Below are 16,459 nucleotides of genomic sequence, written 5' to 3' on the forward strand. Positions count from 1 at the left end.
TCACAGATGACTGCACAATGTTCTGCACCATTTGTGACTCCTCAGTTAGTGAAACAGTTCATACCCAAATGCAGCAGGTCCTGGACAATATCCAGGCTTGGGCTGACAAGTGGCCAGTAACATTCAAGCCAGGCAATGACCATCTCCAACAAGTGATATTCTAACCATCATTCCTTGATATCCAGTGGCGTCACCATCACTGAATTCCCCTAATATCAACATCCTGGAGGTTACTATTGACAGGAAATTGAACCGGTCTAGCCATATAAACACCGTGGCTACCAGAGCAGGTCAAAGGCTAGGGATCCTGCAGGGTGTAACTCACCTCCTGACTCCCCAAAGCCTGTCCACCATCTACAAGGCTCAGGTCAGGAGTGTAATGGAATACTCACCACTCCCCTGGATGAGTGAAGCTCCATCAACACTCAAGAAGCTTGACGCCATCCAGTACAAGGCAGCCCACTTGATTGGTGCCCCTTCCATAAGCATCCAATCCCTCCACCATCATCCAATCCCTCCACCATCATCCAATCCTTCCTCCACTGATGAACAGTTGCATCAGCGTGTACTATCTATAAGATACACTGCAACAACATGCAGAAGTTCCTAAGGCAGCTCCTTCCAGACCCACAACCACTACCATCTAGAAGGACGAGAACAGCAGATACCTGGGAACATCACCGATTGGAAATCCCTCTCCAAGTCAATCACCATCCAGACTTGGAAACATATCACCATTCCTTCATTGTTGCTGGGTCAAAATCATGGAATTCCCTCCCTAACAGCACTGTGGGTGTACCTACACCTCAGGGACTGCAGCAATTCAAGAAGGCAGTTCATCACCACCTTCTCAAGGTCAGCTAGGGATGGGCAATAAATACTGGCTTAGCTGGTGAGGAGTGAATAAATAGAAAAAGACTGCATCAGGTTTTCCTCCAGGATCTCGCTGTATTTTTGCTCATTCATTTTACCCTCTACTTTCAGAAGCCTTCCAGGGCCTGCTGCAGTGAAGCATCTCCACAGCATGATGCAGCCACCACCAAGCTTCACAGTAGGGATGGCATGTTTTTGATGACAAAATGGCAAACATAATGTTTAATCTTCCTCTTCCTAGAGATGCTGCCTGGCCTGCTGCGTTCACCAGCAACTTTGATGTGTGTTGCTTGAATTTCCAGCATCTGCAGAATTCCTGTTGTTTGATAATGTTTAATCTGATGGCCAAAAAGTTCAATTTTGGTTTCATTAGACCATAGAACCTTCTTCCAGCTGATTTCAGAGACTCCCACATGCCTTCTGGCAAACACCAGTTGAGGTTTCATGAGAGTTTCTTTCCAACAGTGGCTTTCTCATTCCCACTCTCCCATAAAGCTGGAACTGGTGAAGCACCCGGGCAACAGTTGTATGCGCAGTCTCTCCCATCTCATCCACAGAAGCTTGTAACCCCTCCAGAGTTGCTATAGGTCTCTTAGTGGCATCTCTCTTCTTGTATGGTCACTCAGTTTTTGAGGATGGCCTTCTTGAGGTAGATTTACAACTGTGCCATATTCTTTTCATTTTTGTTGATTGACTTAACTGTACTCCAAGGGATATTCAGTGACTTGGAAATTTTCTTGTATCCATCTCCTGACTTGTGCTTTTCAAAACCTTTTCGCAGAGTTGCTTGGAGTGTTTTTTTGACTTCGTGGTGTAGTTTTTGCCAGGATACTGAGTCACCAGCAGTTGGACCTTCTTCTTCTGGCCTTTAATGGCGGCTGTCAGTCCAACTAAAGGTGCATTACCACCATCAATTGGACTGGAGTGTGGTGTAGAGAGTTGGAAAATAAAACCCCTACTAATTCTTCATCAATTGAAAACTAAATTACCCCAAAAAACCCTATAGATTTTAAATAATTAAAGACAATATTTTGAATTAAGTTAAAGTCACTTCCATAACTTGAAGTTTTTAAATGAAAACTGTCAACCCCCAAACCTAGTAGTGCAGCTTGCATTTGCTTTCTTTCAACCTTGTATGCTTCACATTGTAAAATAATATGTTCAACTCTTTCATAATGATGACAAAACCTACACAATTCAGAATAATGCTTTCCTACAAGGTATAGGGAATAATTAACCACAGTATGTCCAATTCTAAGTCAAATCAATATAATTCCTCCCCTTCTTGTTTTATACCCTGCTCAACCCAACAGTTTTGTGTATTCTGTAAAGGTGTCTGTCTCCCTCATGCTCATTATCCCAAATAATCCCCCAATTCGTAGCCCCAGCAACCCCTTAGCTTCTGATTGGCTAAATGGAAAGTCTATATCCACAATCTTTTAACAGCTTTTTTGGCCAAACAGTCAACCCACTCATCCCCCCAACACCTCCACGTGCAGGAATCCATGAGAAGAGGACACGTCGACCAATACTTTGAATATGAAATAAAGTTTGAAGAGCTTCCAGCAATAAATCAGACTGACTGCTGGAACGACCTGTTTTAAGACCAGTTAAAACAGCAAAAGAATCTGAACAAATTATAATTTTGCAGGGGAGATTGATCACGAAATCATCACAACCAATCTACAGTATACTCTGATAAATGTTTAGTGAGACACTTCTTTATTGTTCCCTGTAATTCAGGCACAGAAACAGCCACATCGACATTCCCAGTTAAATTATCATTTGATCCATCAGTAAAGATGGTTAACATATCACAATAATTCTCTTTAACATACTGATGAACCAACAGACTCTCAGACATATCAGGATCCTTGGACTTCATTAAATCATGCAACCTAAAATCAGCTAAAGCCATTGGAAAAGACCAAGGTGGGGTTACCAAAAAAGCTACAGTGGGACAAATTACGTAGAAATATAGAAAATAGGTGCAGGAATAGGCTATTCGGCCCTTCGAGCCTGCACTGCCATTCAGTATGATCATGGCTGATCATCCAACTCAGAACCCTGTACCTGCCTTCTCTCCACACCCCCGATCCCTTTAGCCACAAGGGCCATATCTAACTTCCTCTTAAATATAGCCAATGAACTGGCCTCCACTGTTTCCTGTGGCAGAGAATTCCACAGATTCACCACTCTCTGTGTGAAGAAGTTTTTCCTTATCTCGGTCCTAAAAGGCTTCCCCTTTATCCTCAAACTGTAACCCCTCGTTCTGGACTTCCCCAACATTGGGAACAATCTTCCTGTATCTAGCCTGTCCAATCCCTTTAGGAGTTTATATGTTTCAAAAAGATCCCCGCCCTCAATCTTCTAAATTCCAGTAAGCATAAGCCTAGTCGATCCAGTCTTTCATCATATGAAAGTCCTTCCATCCCAGGAATCAATCTGGTGAACCTTCTTTGTACTCCCTCTATGGCAAGAATGTCTTTCCTCAGATTAGGGGACCAAAACTGCACACAATACTCCAGGTGTGGTCTCACCAAGGCCTTGTACAACTGCAGTAGTACCTCCCTGCTGCTGTACTCAAATCCTCTCGCTATGAATGCCAGCATACCACTCGCCTTTTTCACCGCCTGCTGTACCTGCATGCCCACTTTCAATGACTGGTGTATAATGACACCCAGGTCTCGTTGCACCTCCCATTTTCCTAATCGGCCACCATTCAGATAATAATCTGTCTTCCTGTTCTTGCCACCAAAGTGGATAACCTCACATTTATCCACATTAAGTTGCATCTGCCATGAATTTGCCCACTCACCTAACTTATCCAAGTCACCCTGCATCCTCTTAGCATCCTCCTCACAACTAACACTGCTACCCAGTTTCGTGTCATCCGCAAACTTGGAGATGCTGCATTTAATTCCCTCATCCAAGTCATTAATATATATTGTAAACAACTGGGGTCCCAGCACTGAGCCTTGCAGTACCCCAGCAGTCACTGCCTGCCATTCTGAAAAGGTCCCGTTTATTCCCACTCTTTGCTTCCTGTCTGCCAACCAATTCTCTATCCACATCAATACCATACCCCCAACACCGTGTGCTTTAAGTTTGCACACTAATCTCCTGTGTGGGACCCTGTCAAAAGCCTTTTGAAAATCCAAATATACCACATCCACTGGTTCTCCCCTATCCACTCTACTAGTTATATCCTCAAAAAATTCTCTGAAATTTGTCAGACATGATTTTCCTTTCACAAATCCATGCTGACTTTGTCAGATGATTTCACTGCTTTCCAAATGTGCTGTTATCACATCTTTGATAACTGACTCTAGCATTTTCCCCACCACCGATGTTAGGCTTACTGGTCTATAATTCCCCGGTTTCTCTCTTCCTCCTTTTTTAAAAAGCGGGGTTACATTAGCCACCCTCCATTCGTCAGGAACTAGTCCAGAATCTAAAGAGTTTTGAAAAATTATCACTAATGCATCCACTATTTCTTGGGCTACATAATCCAGCAAACCCGTATTCCTAACGTGATGAGAACCCAGACACCCAGAACTAAAAAAACTCTTCTTGTGATGTTCCCAACAGTCTTCCAACACACATTTAACAGGGTGAGCATTCCTCTGTCCCCAAAGTTAACCCAGTATGTTAACAACAACTTCATCCTCCGCAACTGTAAGGGTAATTGTCCCATTTCAACCACTAAGGCTGAAACAGGAGCTGAGTTTACTGCACCACAACACAGGCTTAAAGCCTGTGTTTGTATCACATCCAAACATTTTAAATTTGAAGATGAAGCTGATCAATAAGCCACACACCATAATCAAGTACAGATCTAATTAAACAAATATATATAGCCAACAGAAATTTTCGTGTAGCACCCCGAGAATACCCACATAGACACCCAAGGGTACTTAACTCCCCTTTATATTTGTCAATTATCTTTCTGATACAGTTCTTTCATGTCAGCTTATTATCCAGCCACAAGCCAAAAAATCTTACCAAGAGTTTGATGATACAATTTCAAATTGAGTGCAGGTCTATTGATCTGTTTTGTGAAACATACAACTTGTGTTTTAGCTACTGAAAGCTTAAATCCCATCAATTTGCCCACTGTTTGACCTTATTAATTGCTAATTGCATCCTATATACAGTTAAATTGAAATTTTTCCCTCTGATCCACAAAGTTCCATCATCTGCAAAAAGTGATTTACCCACCTTAGTGCCTATCTTGGAGAAAATATCATTAATCAAAATATTAAACAATGAAGTTGGACCTTCCAGATACAGGTGTATTTTTGCTACACTAGATTGAAACACCTTGACTGCACACGGTAATTTCCATTTAATTAATTATGCAACTTCTAAAACCATTTGGCTGCACCAGTGACAATTTGGTGTGTCATATTAACGGGTGTGTTGTATTAATGGATAAGTCATAATACTTATGCAATCAATTTTTTTTGCAAATCAATTTAGATGAGTTTGTTGAGATCTGTTTTCACTTTGACACCAATGATTCAATGTTGTAAAACAATAAGACTTGAAAACTTCCAAGGGGCAGTGGATACTTCTTACACTCCCTGTATACAAATGTCTGAGTCTGACTCCAGTCTGTTTCCCACCAAGCCCCAGAGCAGGGAAGCAGGGCCCTCCACCCAGAGCATTGTCCAGCCTCTGGACCAACCTTCTCCCCACGGATCCTGAACGGCCCCTTTGCCACTACCATCTCGTACAGCGTGACCCCAAGCGTGAAGTAGTCCACAGAGAAATTGTACGGTTCTCCTCTCAGCATCTCTGGGGCCATGAATCCTGTGGAAGAGACGTGGAGAGAGTCAGTGGCCCGAGGGAGTGTCGGAGGGAGCAGAGGTTGGCATGTCCATTGTTGCACAGGAAGATTCCACAAACATCAGCTCAATATTGTCATGGTTTGCACTGTCACGCTCAGACCTGATGGCATTGTGCCTCCTGTAGAGGTCGGGTTCTGCACTGTCCCCTCCCAGACCTGATGGCATCACACCTCTCCGTAGAGGTCGGGTTCTGCACTATCCCTGTCATAGTCTGGTCCATGAAGTCCGTATTCCGGTTCACGGTCCAGTCCATTGACCCTTGCTCCAGGTTATCCTATCTACTCTGTTTCTGTTCTTGTTGAGCTAATTGAGGCAGCTGATGCTCGTTGGGGCTGGCTGCATAAATACCTTCAGAGACCCGGGCGTGGCTGCTGGATTGTTCTTGTCCTACTCCTTGGATCCCTTCCTCGCCTGAAGCCCTGCCTTGTCTTGCTGGTAACTCTCGCCTCGCCTGAAGTTCTCGTCTTGCCTTGCTTTGCCAGAAGCCTTGCCTTGTCTTGCTGATAACTCTCGCCTTGTCTCGCCTGCAGTCTTGTCCTGGAGCCACCCTGTACCTAGTTCCCTTCCTGTCCCTTGCCTCTGTCGGGTGGTGATCCGCACCCTGCCCAGGTGATCCGCACCCTGCCCAGGTGATCCACGCCCTACCCAGGAGTACCATGCCCTGCCCAGGTGAACCGCGCCCCGCCCAGGAGGAGCAAAGCCTCGCCTCAAGTCTCAAGTCTCCAGCATCCAGCCTCCAGCCTTGCCTCGCCTCGTCTCCTGCCTCCAGCCTCCAGCCTTGCCTCGCCTCAAGTCTCAAGCCACAAGCCTCACCTTGCCTCAAGTCTCAAGTCTCAAGCCTCACCTCACCTCAAGTCTCAAATCTCAAGCCTCCAGCCTCCAGCCTTGACTCGCCTTGCCTCGAGTCTCAAGACTCCTGCAAAGCCTCACCTCGTCTCTTGCCTAGCCTCTAGCCTCCAGCTTCTAGCCAAGCCAAGCCAAGTCTCTAGCCTCTTGCCAAGCCAAGCCGTCTCTAGCCTCTAGCCTCTAGCCAAGCCAAGCCAAGCCGCTAGCCTCCAGCCTCTAGCCAAGACAAGTCTCTGGCCTCCAGCCTCTAGCCTCTGGCGTCTAGCCTCTGGCCTCTGGCCTCTGGACAAGCCAAGTCTCTAACCTCTAGCCTCTAGCCTCTAGCCAAGCCAAGACTCTAGCCAAGCTAAGCCACGTCTCTAGCCAAGCCAAGCCAAGCCAAGTCTCAAGCCTCTAGCCAAGCCAAGTCTATAGCCTCTAGCCTCTAGCCAAGGCAATCAAGCCTCTAGCCAAGACAAGCCAAGTCTCTGGCCACTAGTCAATCCAAGCCATGTCTCTGGGCTCTAACCAAAGCAAACCAAGTCTCTGGCCTCGAGCCTCTAGCCAAGCCAAGCCAAGCCTCTAGACTCTGGCCTCTAGCCAAGCCAAGCCAAGCCTCTAGACTCTGGCCTCTAGCCAAGCCAAGCCAAGCCAGTCTCTTGCCTCTAGCATCTAGCCAAGCCAAGGCTCCGGCCTCTAGCCTCTAGCCAAGCCAAGCCAAGTCTCTAGCCTCTAGCCTCTTGCCAAGCCAAGCAAAGTCTCTAGCCCCTAGCCTCCTGCCAAGCCAAGTCTCTAGCCTCTAGCCTCTAGCCTCTTGCCAAGCCAAGCCAAGCCTCTAGCCTCTAGCCTCTTGCCAAGCCTAGCCTCTAGCCTCTAGCCTCTTGCCTAACCAAGCCAAGTCTCTAGCCTCTATCCTCTTGCCAATTCAAGTCAAGTCTTGTCCTAGGGTTCTGGGGTCTGAGCCAGAGACAAGACCCAGCTACGGGTCCTTGTCCAGTCTCTGGATCGGAGTCCAAGCCCGGGCTCCTAGCTCTCTTGTTCAATCCTGTTCCAGGTTCCTGGTTTTCCTGTCCATGTCCTTGCCATCGCCCTGTATCTTTGTCCTGTCCCTAGGACTTCACTGTCTGTGTCTTGCACTTGGGTCCATTCCCAGCCACCACCTTATGACAGAACAATCCAGCCAACCATGGACCCAGCGACACTGATACTGTCATTTTCCTCTTGCCACCCGGGGTTCCTTTCTGTTAAATACCCTCCCACCCGCCCAGGTCGTCCATAGTCTGGATATGCTATTTGGTTGCCAGGAGGCTCCTGAAGAGGGGGGAGGGGTAGTACTGTCATAGTCCGGTCCATGAAGTCTCTATTCCGGTTCATGGTCCGGTCCATTGGCCCTTGCTACAGGTTTTCCTATCTACCCCGTTTCTGTTCTTGTTGAGCTAATTGAGGCAGCTGATGCTCGTTGGGGCTGGCTGCATAAATACCTTCAGATACCCAGGCGTGGCTGCTGGATTGTTCTTGTCCTTACTCCTTGGATCCCTTCCTCTGCCTTCTGTTTCTTCACCTGAATCCCTGCCTTGTCTTGCTGGTAACTCTCGCCTTGTCTTGCCTGCAGTCTTGTCCTGGAGCCACAATACCTAGCTCTCTTCCTGTCCCTTGCCTCCACCCAGGTAAGCCAGGTTGTCTTGCCGTTACCTGGGGTAGGTTCTGTCCATTCCTGTACCTTGCCTCTGTCGGGTGGTGATCCGCGTGCTGCCCAGGAGTACTGCGCCCTGCGCAGGAGTACCACACACTGCCCAAGTGAACCACGCCTTGCCCAGGTAGCCAAGCCTCCAGCCTCCAGCCTCCAACATCCAGCCTCACCTCAAGTCTCAAGCCTGCAGCCTCGCCTCAAGTCTCAAGCCTCTAGCCTCGCCTCGCGTCAAGTCTCAAGCCTCCAGCCTCACCTCGCCTCAAGACTCAAGCCTCCTGCCTCGTCTCGCCACAAATCTCAAGCCTCCAGTCTCGCCTCGCCTCAAGTCTCAAGCCTCCAGCCTCGCCTCGCCTCAAGTCTCAAACCTCCAGCCTCACCTGGCCTCAAGTCTGAAGTCCCCAGCCTCGCATCGCCTCAAGTCTCCTGCCAAACCTTGCCTCGTCTCTAACCTCTAGCCTCGTCAAGTCTCTAGCCAAGCCAAGTCAAGTCTCTAGTCTCTAGTCTCCAGCCTCTGGTCAAGCCAAGCCAAGTCTCTAGCCTCTCGCATCTAGTCTCCAGCCAAGCCAAGCCAAGCCAAGTCTCTAGCCAAGCCAAGCCAAGTCTCTAGCTTCTAGCCTCTAGCCTCTAGCCAAACCAAGTCAAGTCTCTAGCCTCTAGCCTCTAGCCTCTAGCCTCCGGCCTCTGGCCTCTGGCCTCTGGCGTCTAGCCTCTAGCCTCTAGGCAAGCCAAGCCAAGTCTCTAGCCTGTAGCCTGCAGCCAAGCCAAGACAAGCCAAGCCTCCAGCATCTAGCCTCTAACAAGCCAAGCCAAGTCTCTAGTCTCTAGTGTCCAACCTCTAGACTCTAGCAAAGCCAAATTTCTAGCCTCTAGCCTCTAGCCAAGCCAAGCCAAGTCTGTAGCCTCTACCTTCTAGCCTCTGGCCTCTAGCGAAGCCAAGTCTCTAGCCTCTACCCTCTAGCCTGTAGCCAAGCCAAGCCAAGCTAAGTCTCTGGCTTCTAGCCTCTAGCCAAGCCAAGCCTCTGGCCTCTAGCCACTAGCCAGACCAAGTCTCCAGCCTCTAGCCTCTGGCCTCTGACCTCTGTCCTCTGGCCTCTGGCCAAGCCAAGCCAAGTCAGTAGCCTCTAGCCTCTACCCTCTAGCCTAGCCAAGTCTCTAGCCTCTAGCCAGGCTAAGCCAAGTCTCTAGCTTCTAGCCACGCCGAGCCAAGCTTCTCACCTCTATCCAGGCCAAGTTATGCCTCTAGCCTCTGGCCTCTGGCCTCTAGCCAAGTTAAGGCTCTAGCCTCTAGCCTCTGGCCTCTGGCCTCTGGCCACAGCCAAGATAAGTCTCTAGCCTCTAGTCTCTGGCCTCTGTCCTCTGGCCTCTGGCCAAGCAAAGGCAAGTCGCTAGCCTCTAGCCTCAACCCTCTAGCCAAGCCAAGTCTCTCGCCTCTAGCCAAGCCAAGCCAAGCCTGTAGCCTCTAGCCTCTAGCCTCTAGCCTCTAGCCTCTAGCCTCTAGCCTCTGGCATCTGTCCTCTAGCCTCTGGCTTCCAGTCAATCCAAGCCAAGCCTCTAGCCAAACAAAGCCAAGCCTCTAGCCTCTAGCCGACCAAGCCAAGTCTCTAGACTCTAACCAGGCCAAGCCAAGTCTCTAGCCTTTAACCAGGCCAAGCCAAGTCTGTAGCCTCTAGCCAGGCCAAGCCAAGCCTCTAGCCTCTAGCCTCTGGACTCCATCCTCTGGCCAAGCCAAGCCAAGTCGCTGGCCTCTAGCCTCTACCCTCTAGCCAAACCAAGTCTCTAGCATCTAGCCAAGCCAAGGCAAGCCATGTCTCTAGCCTCTAGCCAAGCCAAGCATCTAGCCTCTAGTTTCTAGCCTCTGTCCTCTGGTCAAGCAAAGCCAAGTCTCTAGCATCTAGCCAAGCCAAGGCAAGCGAAGCCTCTAGCCTCAAGCCTCTAGCCCAGCCAAGTCAAGTCAAGTCTCTAGCCTCTAGACTCTAGCCTCTAGCCAAGCCAAGTCTCCAGCCTCTAGCCTCTAGCCAAGCCAAGCCAAGCCGTGTCTCTGGCCTCTATCCTCTAGCCAAGTCAGGCCTCTGTCCTCTAGCCTCTGGCATCTATCCTCTGGCCTTTAGACTCTAGCCTCTAGCCTCTAGCCAAGCCAAGAGAAGTCTCTAACTTCTAGCCAAGCCAAGCCAAGTCTCTAACCTCTAGCCTCTAGCCAAGTCAGGCCAAGTCTCTAGACTTCTAGTCTCTAGCTTCTAGTCTCTAGCCTCTGGCCTTTAGCCAAGACAAGCCAAACCTCTAGCATCTAGCCTCTAGCCTCTGGCTTCTAGCCATTCCAAGCCAGGGCTCTAGCCTCTAGCCTCTAGTCTCTAGCCAAGTCAGGCCAAGTCTCTAGATTCTAGCTTCTAGCCTCTAGCCTCTAGACTCCAGCCAAGCCAAGTCTCTAGCCTGTAGCCTGCAGCCAAGCCAAGACAAGCCAAGCCTCCAGCATCTAGCCTCTAACAAGCCAAGCCAAGTCTCTAGCCTCTAGCGTCCAACCTCTAGACTCTAGCCAAGCCAAATTCTTAGACTCTAGCCGCTAGCCAAGCCAAGCCAAGTCTGTAGCCTCTAGCCATGCTAAGCCAAGTCTCTGGCCTCTAGCCAAGCCAAGTCTCTAGCCTCTAGCCTCTAGCCAAGCTAAGCCAAGCCGAGTCTCTGGCCTCTATCCTCTAGCCAAGTCAGGCCTCTGTCCTCTAGCCTCTGGCATCTATCCTCTGGCCTTTAGCCTCCAGCCTCTAGCCTCTAGCCAAGCCAAGCGAAGTCTCTAACTTCTAGCCAAGCCAAGCCAAGTCTCTAACCTCTAGCCTCTAGCCAAGTCAGGCCAAGTCTCTAGACTCTAGCTTCTAGTCTCTAGCTTCTAGTCTCTAGCCTCTGGCCTTTAGCCAAGACAAGCCAAACCTCAAGCATCTAGCCTCTAGCCTCTGGCTTCTAGCCATTCCAAGCCAAGGCTCTAGCCTCTAGCCTCTAGCCAAGTCAGGTCAAGTCTCTAGACTCTAGCTTCTAGCCTCTAGCTTCTAGCCTCTAGCTTCTAGTCTCTAGCCTCTGGCTTCTATCCAATCCAAGCCAAGCCTCTAGCCAAACCAAGCCAAGTCTCTAGCCTCTAGCCAAGCCATGTCAAGTCTCTAGCCTCTAGCCAGCCTAAGCCAAGTCTCTAGCCTCTAGCCTCTAGCCTCTAGGCAAGTCAGGCCAAGTCTCTAGACTCTAGCTTCTAGTCTCTATCCTCTGCCTTCTATCCAATGCAAGCCAAGCCTCTAGCCAAATGAAGCCAAGTCCCTAGCCTCTAGCCAAGCCATGTCAAGTCCCTAGCCTCTAGCCAAGCCATGTCAAGTCTCTAACCTCCAGCCTGGCCAAGCCAAACCTCTAGCCTCTGGCGTCTGGCCAAGCCAAGCCAAGTCGCTGGCCTCTAGCCTCCACCCTCTAGCGAAGCCAAATCTCTAGCCTCTAGCCAAGCCAAGCCAAGTCTCGAGCCACTAGCCAATTCAAACCAAGTCTCTAGCCTCTAGCCTCCAGCCAAGCCAAGCCAAGTCTCTGGCCTCTAGCCTGCAGCCAAGTCAAGCCAAGTCTCTAGTCTCTAGCCAAGCCCAGCCAAGTCTCTAGCCTCTATACTCTAGCCAAACTAAGCCAAGCCAAGCCTCTAGCCTCTAGTTTCTAGCCTCTGTCCTCTGGCCAATCCTGGTCAAGTCTCCAACCTCTAGCCAAGCCAAGGCAAGCCAAGCATCTAGCCTCAAGCCTTTAGCCAAGCCAAGCCATGTCTCTAGCCTCTAGCCCAGTCAAGCCAAGTCTCTAGCCTCTAGCCTCTATACTCTAGCCAAGCCAAGCCTCTAGACTCTAGCCTCTTGCGAAGCCAAGTCTCTTGCCTCTAGCCAAGCCAAGCCGAGTCTCGACCTCTATCCTCTAGCCAGGTCCAGCCTCTGTCCTCTAGTCTCTGGCATCTATCCTCTGGCCTTTAGCCTCTCGCCAAGCCAAGCGAAGTCTCTAACTTCTAGCCAAGCCAAGTCTCTAACCTCTAGCCTCTAGCCAAGTCAGGCCAAGTCTCTAGACTCTAGCTTCTAGCCTCTAGCTTCTAGTCTCTAACCTCTGGCCTTTAGCCAAGACAAGCCAAGCCTCTAGCCTCTAGCCTCTGTCTTCTAGCCAATCCAAGCCAAGTCTCTAGCCTCTAGCCTCTAGCCTCTAGCCAAGTCAGGTCAAGTCTCTAGACTCTAGCTTCTAGCCTCTAGCTTCTAGTCTCTAGCCTCTGGCTTCTATCCAATCCAAGCCAAGCCTCTAGCCAAACCAAGCCAAGTCTCTAGTCTCTAGCCAAGCCAAGTCTCTAGCCTCTAGCCAAGCCACGCCAAGTCTCTAGCCTCTAGCCAAGCCACGCCAAGTCTCTAGCCTCTAGCCAAGCCAAGCCTCTAGCCGCTAGCCAAGCCAAGCCAAGTCTCTAGCCACTAGCCAGGCTAAGCCAAGTCTCTAGCTTCTAGCCACGCCAAGCCAAGCCTCTTGCCTCTATCCAGGCCAAGCCAAGCCTATAGCCTCTACCCGTTAGCCAAGCCAAGTCTCTCACCTCTAGCCAAGCCCAGCCAAGTCTCTAGCCTCTACCCTCTAGCCAAGCCAAGTCTCTAGCCTCTAGCCTGTAGCCAAGCCAAGCCAAGCTAAGTCTCTGGCTTCTAGCCTCTAGCCAAGCCAAGCCTCTGGCCTCTAGCCCCTAGCCAAACCAAGTCTCCAGCCTCGAGCCTCTACCCTCTAGCCAAGCCACGTCTCTAGCCTCTAGACAAGCCAAGCCAAGTCTGTAGCCACTAGCCAGGCTAAGCCAAGTCTCTAGTCTCTAGCCAAGCCAAGTCTCTAGCCAAGCCACGCCAAGTCTCTAGCCTCTAGCCAAGCCAAGCCTCTAGCCGCTAGCCAAGCCAAGCCAAGTCTCTAGCCACTAGCCAGGCTAAGCCAAGTCTCTAGCTTCTAGCCACGCCAAGCCAAGCCTCTCGCCTCTATCCAGGCCAAGCCAAGCCTATAGCCTCTACCCTTTAGCCAAGCCAAGTCTCTTGCCTCTAGCCAAGCCCAACCAAGTCTCTAGCCTCTACCCTCTAGCCAAGCCATGTCTCTAGCCTCTAGCCTGTAGCCAAGCCAAGCCAAGCTAAGTCTCTGGCTTCTAGCTTCTAGCCAAGCCAAGCCTCTGGCCTCTAGCCACTAGCCAAACCAAGTCTCCAGCCTCTAGCCTCTACCCTCTAGCCAAGCCAAGTCTCTAGCCTCCAGACAAGCCAAGCCAAGTCTGTAGCCACTAGCCAGGCTAAGCCAAGTCTTTAGCCTCTAGCCAGGCTAAGCCAAGTCTCTAGCTTCTAGCTACGTCAAGCCAAGCTTCTCGCCTCTATCCAGGCCAAGCTAATCCTCTAGCCTCTGGCCTCTGGCCTCTAGCCAAGTTAAGTCTCTAGCCTCTAGCCTCTGGCCTCTGGCCTCTGGCCACAGCCAAGATAAGTCTCTAGCCTCTAGTCTCTGGCCTCTGTCCTCTTGCCTCTGGCCAAGCAAAGCCAAGTCGCTAGCCTCTAGCCAAGCCAAGCCAAGCCGCTAGCCTCTAGCCAATCCAAGCCAAGTCTTTAGCCTCTAGCCTCTAGCATCTGTCCTCTGTCCTCCGGCCTCTGTCCTCTGTCCTTTGGCCTCTGTCCTCTGGCCAAGCCAAGCCAAGTCGAAGGTCTCTAGCCTATACCCTCTAGCCAAGCCAAGACTGTAGCCTCTAGCCAAGCCTAGGCAAGCCAAGCCTCTAGCCAAGCCAAGCCATGTCTCTACCCTCTAACCAAGCCAAGTCAAGTCTCTAGCCTCCAGCCTCTATACTCTAGCCAAGCCAAGCCAAGCCTAGCCAAGTCAAGCCTCTGTCCTCCAGCCTCTGGCCTCTATCCTCTGGCCTTTAGCCTCTAGCCTCTAGCCTCTAGCCAAGTCAAGCAAAGTCTCTAGCCTCCAGCCAAGTCAGTCCAAGTCTCCAGACGCTAGCTTCTAGCCTCTAGCTTCTGGTCTCTAGCTTCTAGCCTCTAGATTCTGGTCTCTAGCTTCTAGCCTCTAGCCCAGCCAAGCCAAGTCTATAGCCTCTAGCCTCTATACTCTAGCCAAGCCAAGCCAGCACAAGCCTCTAGCCGCTAGCCAAGCCAAGCCAAGTCTCTAGCTTCTAGCCAGGCCAAGCCAAGCCTCTTGCCACTAGCCAGGCCAAACCAAACCTCTAGTCTCTGGCCTCTGGCCACTGGCCAAGATAAGTCTCTAGCCTCTAGTCTCTGGCCTCTGGCCATGCCAAGCCAAGTCGCAGGTCTCTAGCCTATACCCTCTAGCCAAGCCAAGACTGTAGCCTCTAGCCAAGCCAAGGCAAGCCAAGCCTCTAGCTTCAAGCCTCCCGCCAAGCCAAGCCATGTCTGTATCCTCTAGCCAAGCCAAGTCAAGTCTCTAGCCTCCAGCCTCTATACTCTAGCCAAGCCAAGCCAAGCCAAGCCTAGCCAAGTCAAGCCTCTGTCCTCCAGCCTCTGGCCTCTATCCTCTGGCCTTTAGCCTCTAGCCTCTAGCCTCTAGCCAAGCCAAGCAAAGTCTCTAGCCTCCAGCCAAGTCAGTCCAAGTCTCTAGACTCTAGCTTCTAGCCTCTAGCTTCTGGTCTCTAGCCTCTAGCCTCTATACTCTAGCCAAGCCAAGCCAGCCCAAGCCTCTAGCCGCTAGCCAAGCCAAGCCAAGTCTCTAGCCACTAGCCAGGCTAAGCCAAGTCTCTAGTCTCTAGCCAGGCTAAGCCAAGTCTCTAGCTTCTAGCCAAGCCAAGCCAAGCCTCTTGCCAGGCCAAGCCAAACCTCTAGCCTCTGGCCTCTGGCTTCTGGCCACTAGCCAAGATAAGTCTCTAGCCTCTAGTCTCTGGCCTCTGGCCATGCCAAGCCAAGTCCGTAGCCTCTAGCCAGACTAAGCCAAGTCTCTAGCCTCTAGCCACTGGCCTCTGGCCTCTGTCCTCTGGCCAAACCAAGCCAAGTCGCTGGCCTCTAGCCTCTACCCTCTAGCCAAGCCAAGTATCTAGCCTCTAGCCAAACCAAGTCTCTAGCCTTTAGCCAAGCCAAGGCAAGCCAAGCCTCTAGCCTCAAGCCTCTAGTCAAGCCAAGCCATGTCTCTAGCCTCTAGCCAAGCCAAGTCTCTAACCTTTAGTTTCTAGCCTCTGGCCTCTAGCCATGTCTCTAGCCGCTAGCCAAGCCAAAGCATGTCTCTAGCCTCTAGCCTCTATACTCTAGCAAAGCCAAGCCAAGCCAAGCCTCTAGCCTCTAGTTTCTAGCCTCTGTCCTCTGGCCAATCCAAGTTAAGTCTCCAGCCTCTAGTCAAGCCAAGGCAAGCCAAGCCTCTTGGCTCAAGCCTCTAGCCAAGCCAAGCCATGTCTCTAGCCTCTAGCCTCTATACTCTAGCCAAGCCAAGCCTCCAGACTCTAGTCTCTAGCGAAACCAAGTCTCTAGCCTCTAGCCTCTAGCCAAGCCAAGCCAAGCCGAGTCTCAGCCTCTATCCTCCAGCCAGGTCAAGCCTCTGTCCTCTAGCCTCTGGCATCTATCCTCTGGCCTTTAGCCTCTAGCCTCTAGCCAAGCCAAGCGAAGTCTCTAACTTCTAGCCAAGACAAGCCAAGTCTCTAACCTCTAGCCTCTAGCCAAGTCAGGCCAAATCTCTAGACTCTAGCTTCTAGTCTCTAGCTTCTAGTCTCTAGCCTCTGGCCTTTAGCCAAGACAAGCCAAACCTCTAGCATCTAGCCTATAGCCTCTGGCTTCTAGCCATTCCAAGCCAAGGCTCTAGCCTCTAGCCTCTACCCTCTAGCCAAGCCAAGTCTCTAGCCTTTAGCCAAGCCAAGGCAAGCCAAGCCTCTAGCCTCAAGCCTCTAGTCAAGCCAAGCCATGTCTCTAGCCTCTAGCCAAGCCAAGCCAAGTCTCTAGCCTTTAGTTTCTAGCCTCTGGCCTCTAGCCATGTCTCTAGCCGCTAGCCAAGCCAAAGCATGTCTCTAGCCTCTAGCCTCTATACTCTAGCAAAGCCAAGCCAAGCCAAGCCTCTAGCCTCTAGTTTCTAGCCTCTGTCCTCTGGCCAATCCAAGTTAAGTCTCCAGCCTCTAGTCAAGCCAAGGCAAGCCAAGTCTCTTGGCTCAAGCCTCTAGCCAAGCCAAGTCTCTAGCCTCTAGCCTGTAGCCAAGCCAAGCCAAGCTAAGTCTCTGGCTTCTAGCCTCTAGACAAGTCAAGCCTCTGGCCTC

General features: G+C 50.7%; 1 protein-coding gene across 1 annotated transcript in view; it reads right to left on the reverse strand.

Moving 5' to 3' along the window:
- Positions 1 to 16,459, reverse strand: part of LOC134346243 (rhodopsin kinase GRK1-like) — a 102,150-nt gene that overhangs the window by 3,768 nt on the left and 81,923 nt on the right. The window contains exon 5 of the mRNA XM_063047567.1: positions 5,564 to 5,688. Within this exon, the coding sequence (XP_062903637.1) occupies positions 5,564 to 5,688 (125 nt within the window). The remainder of the gene's footprint in view (positions 1 to 5,563; positions 5,689 to 16,459) is intronic.

The sequence above is a fragment of the Mobula hypostoma genome, chromosome 5 (assembly GCF_963921235.1).
Source record: "Mobula hypostoma chromosome 5, sMobHyp1.1, whole genome shotgun sequence".
Lineage (NCBI taxonomy): Eukaryota > Metazoa > Chordata > Chondrichthyes > Myliobatiformes > Myliobatidae > Mobula > Mobula hypostoma.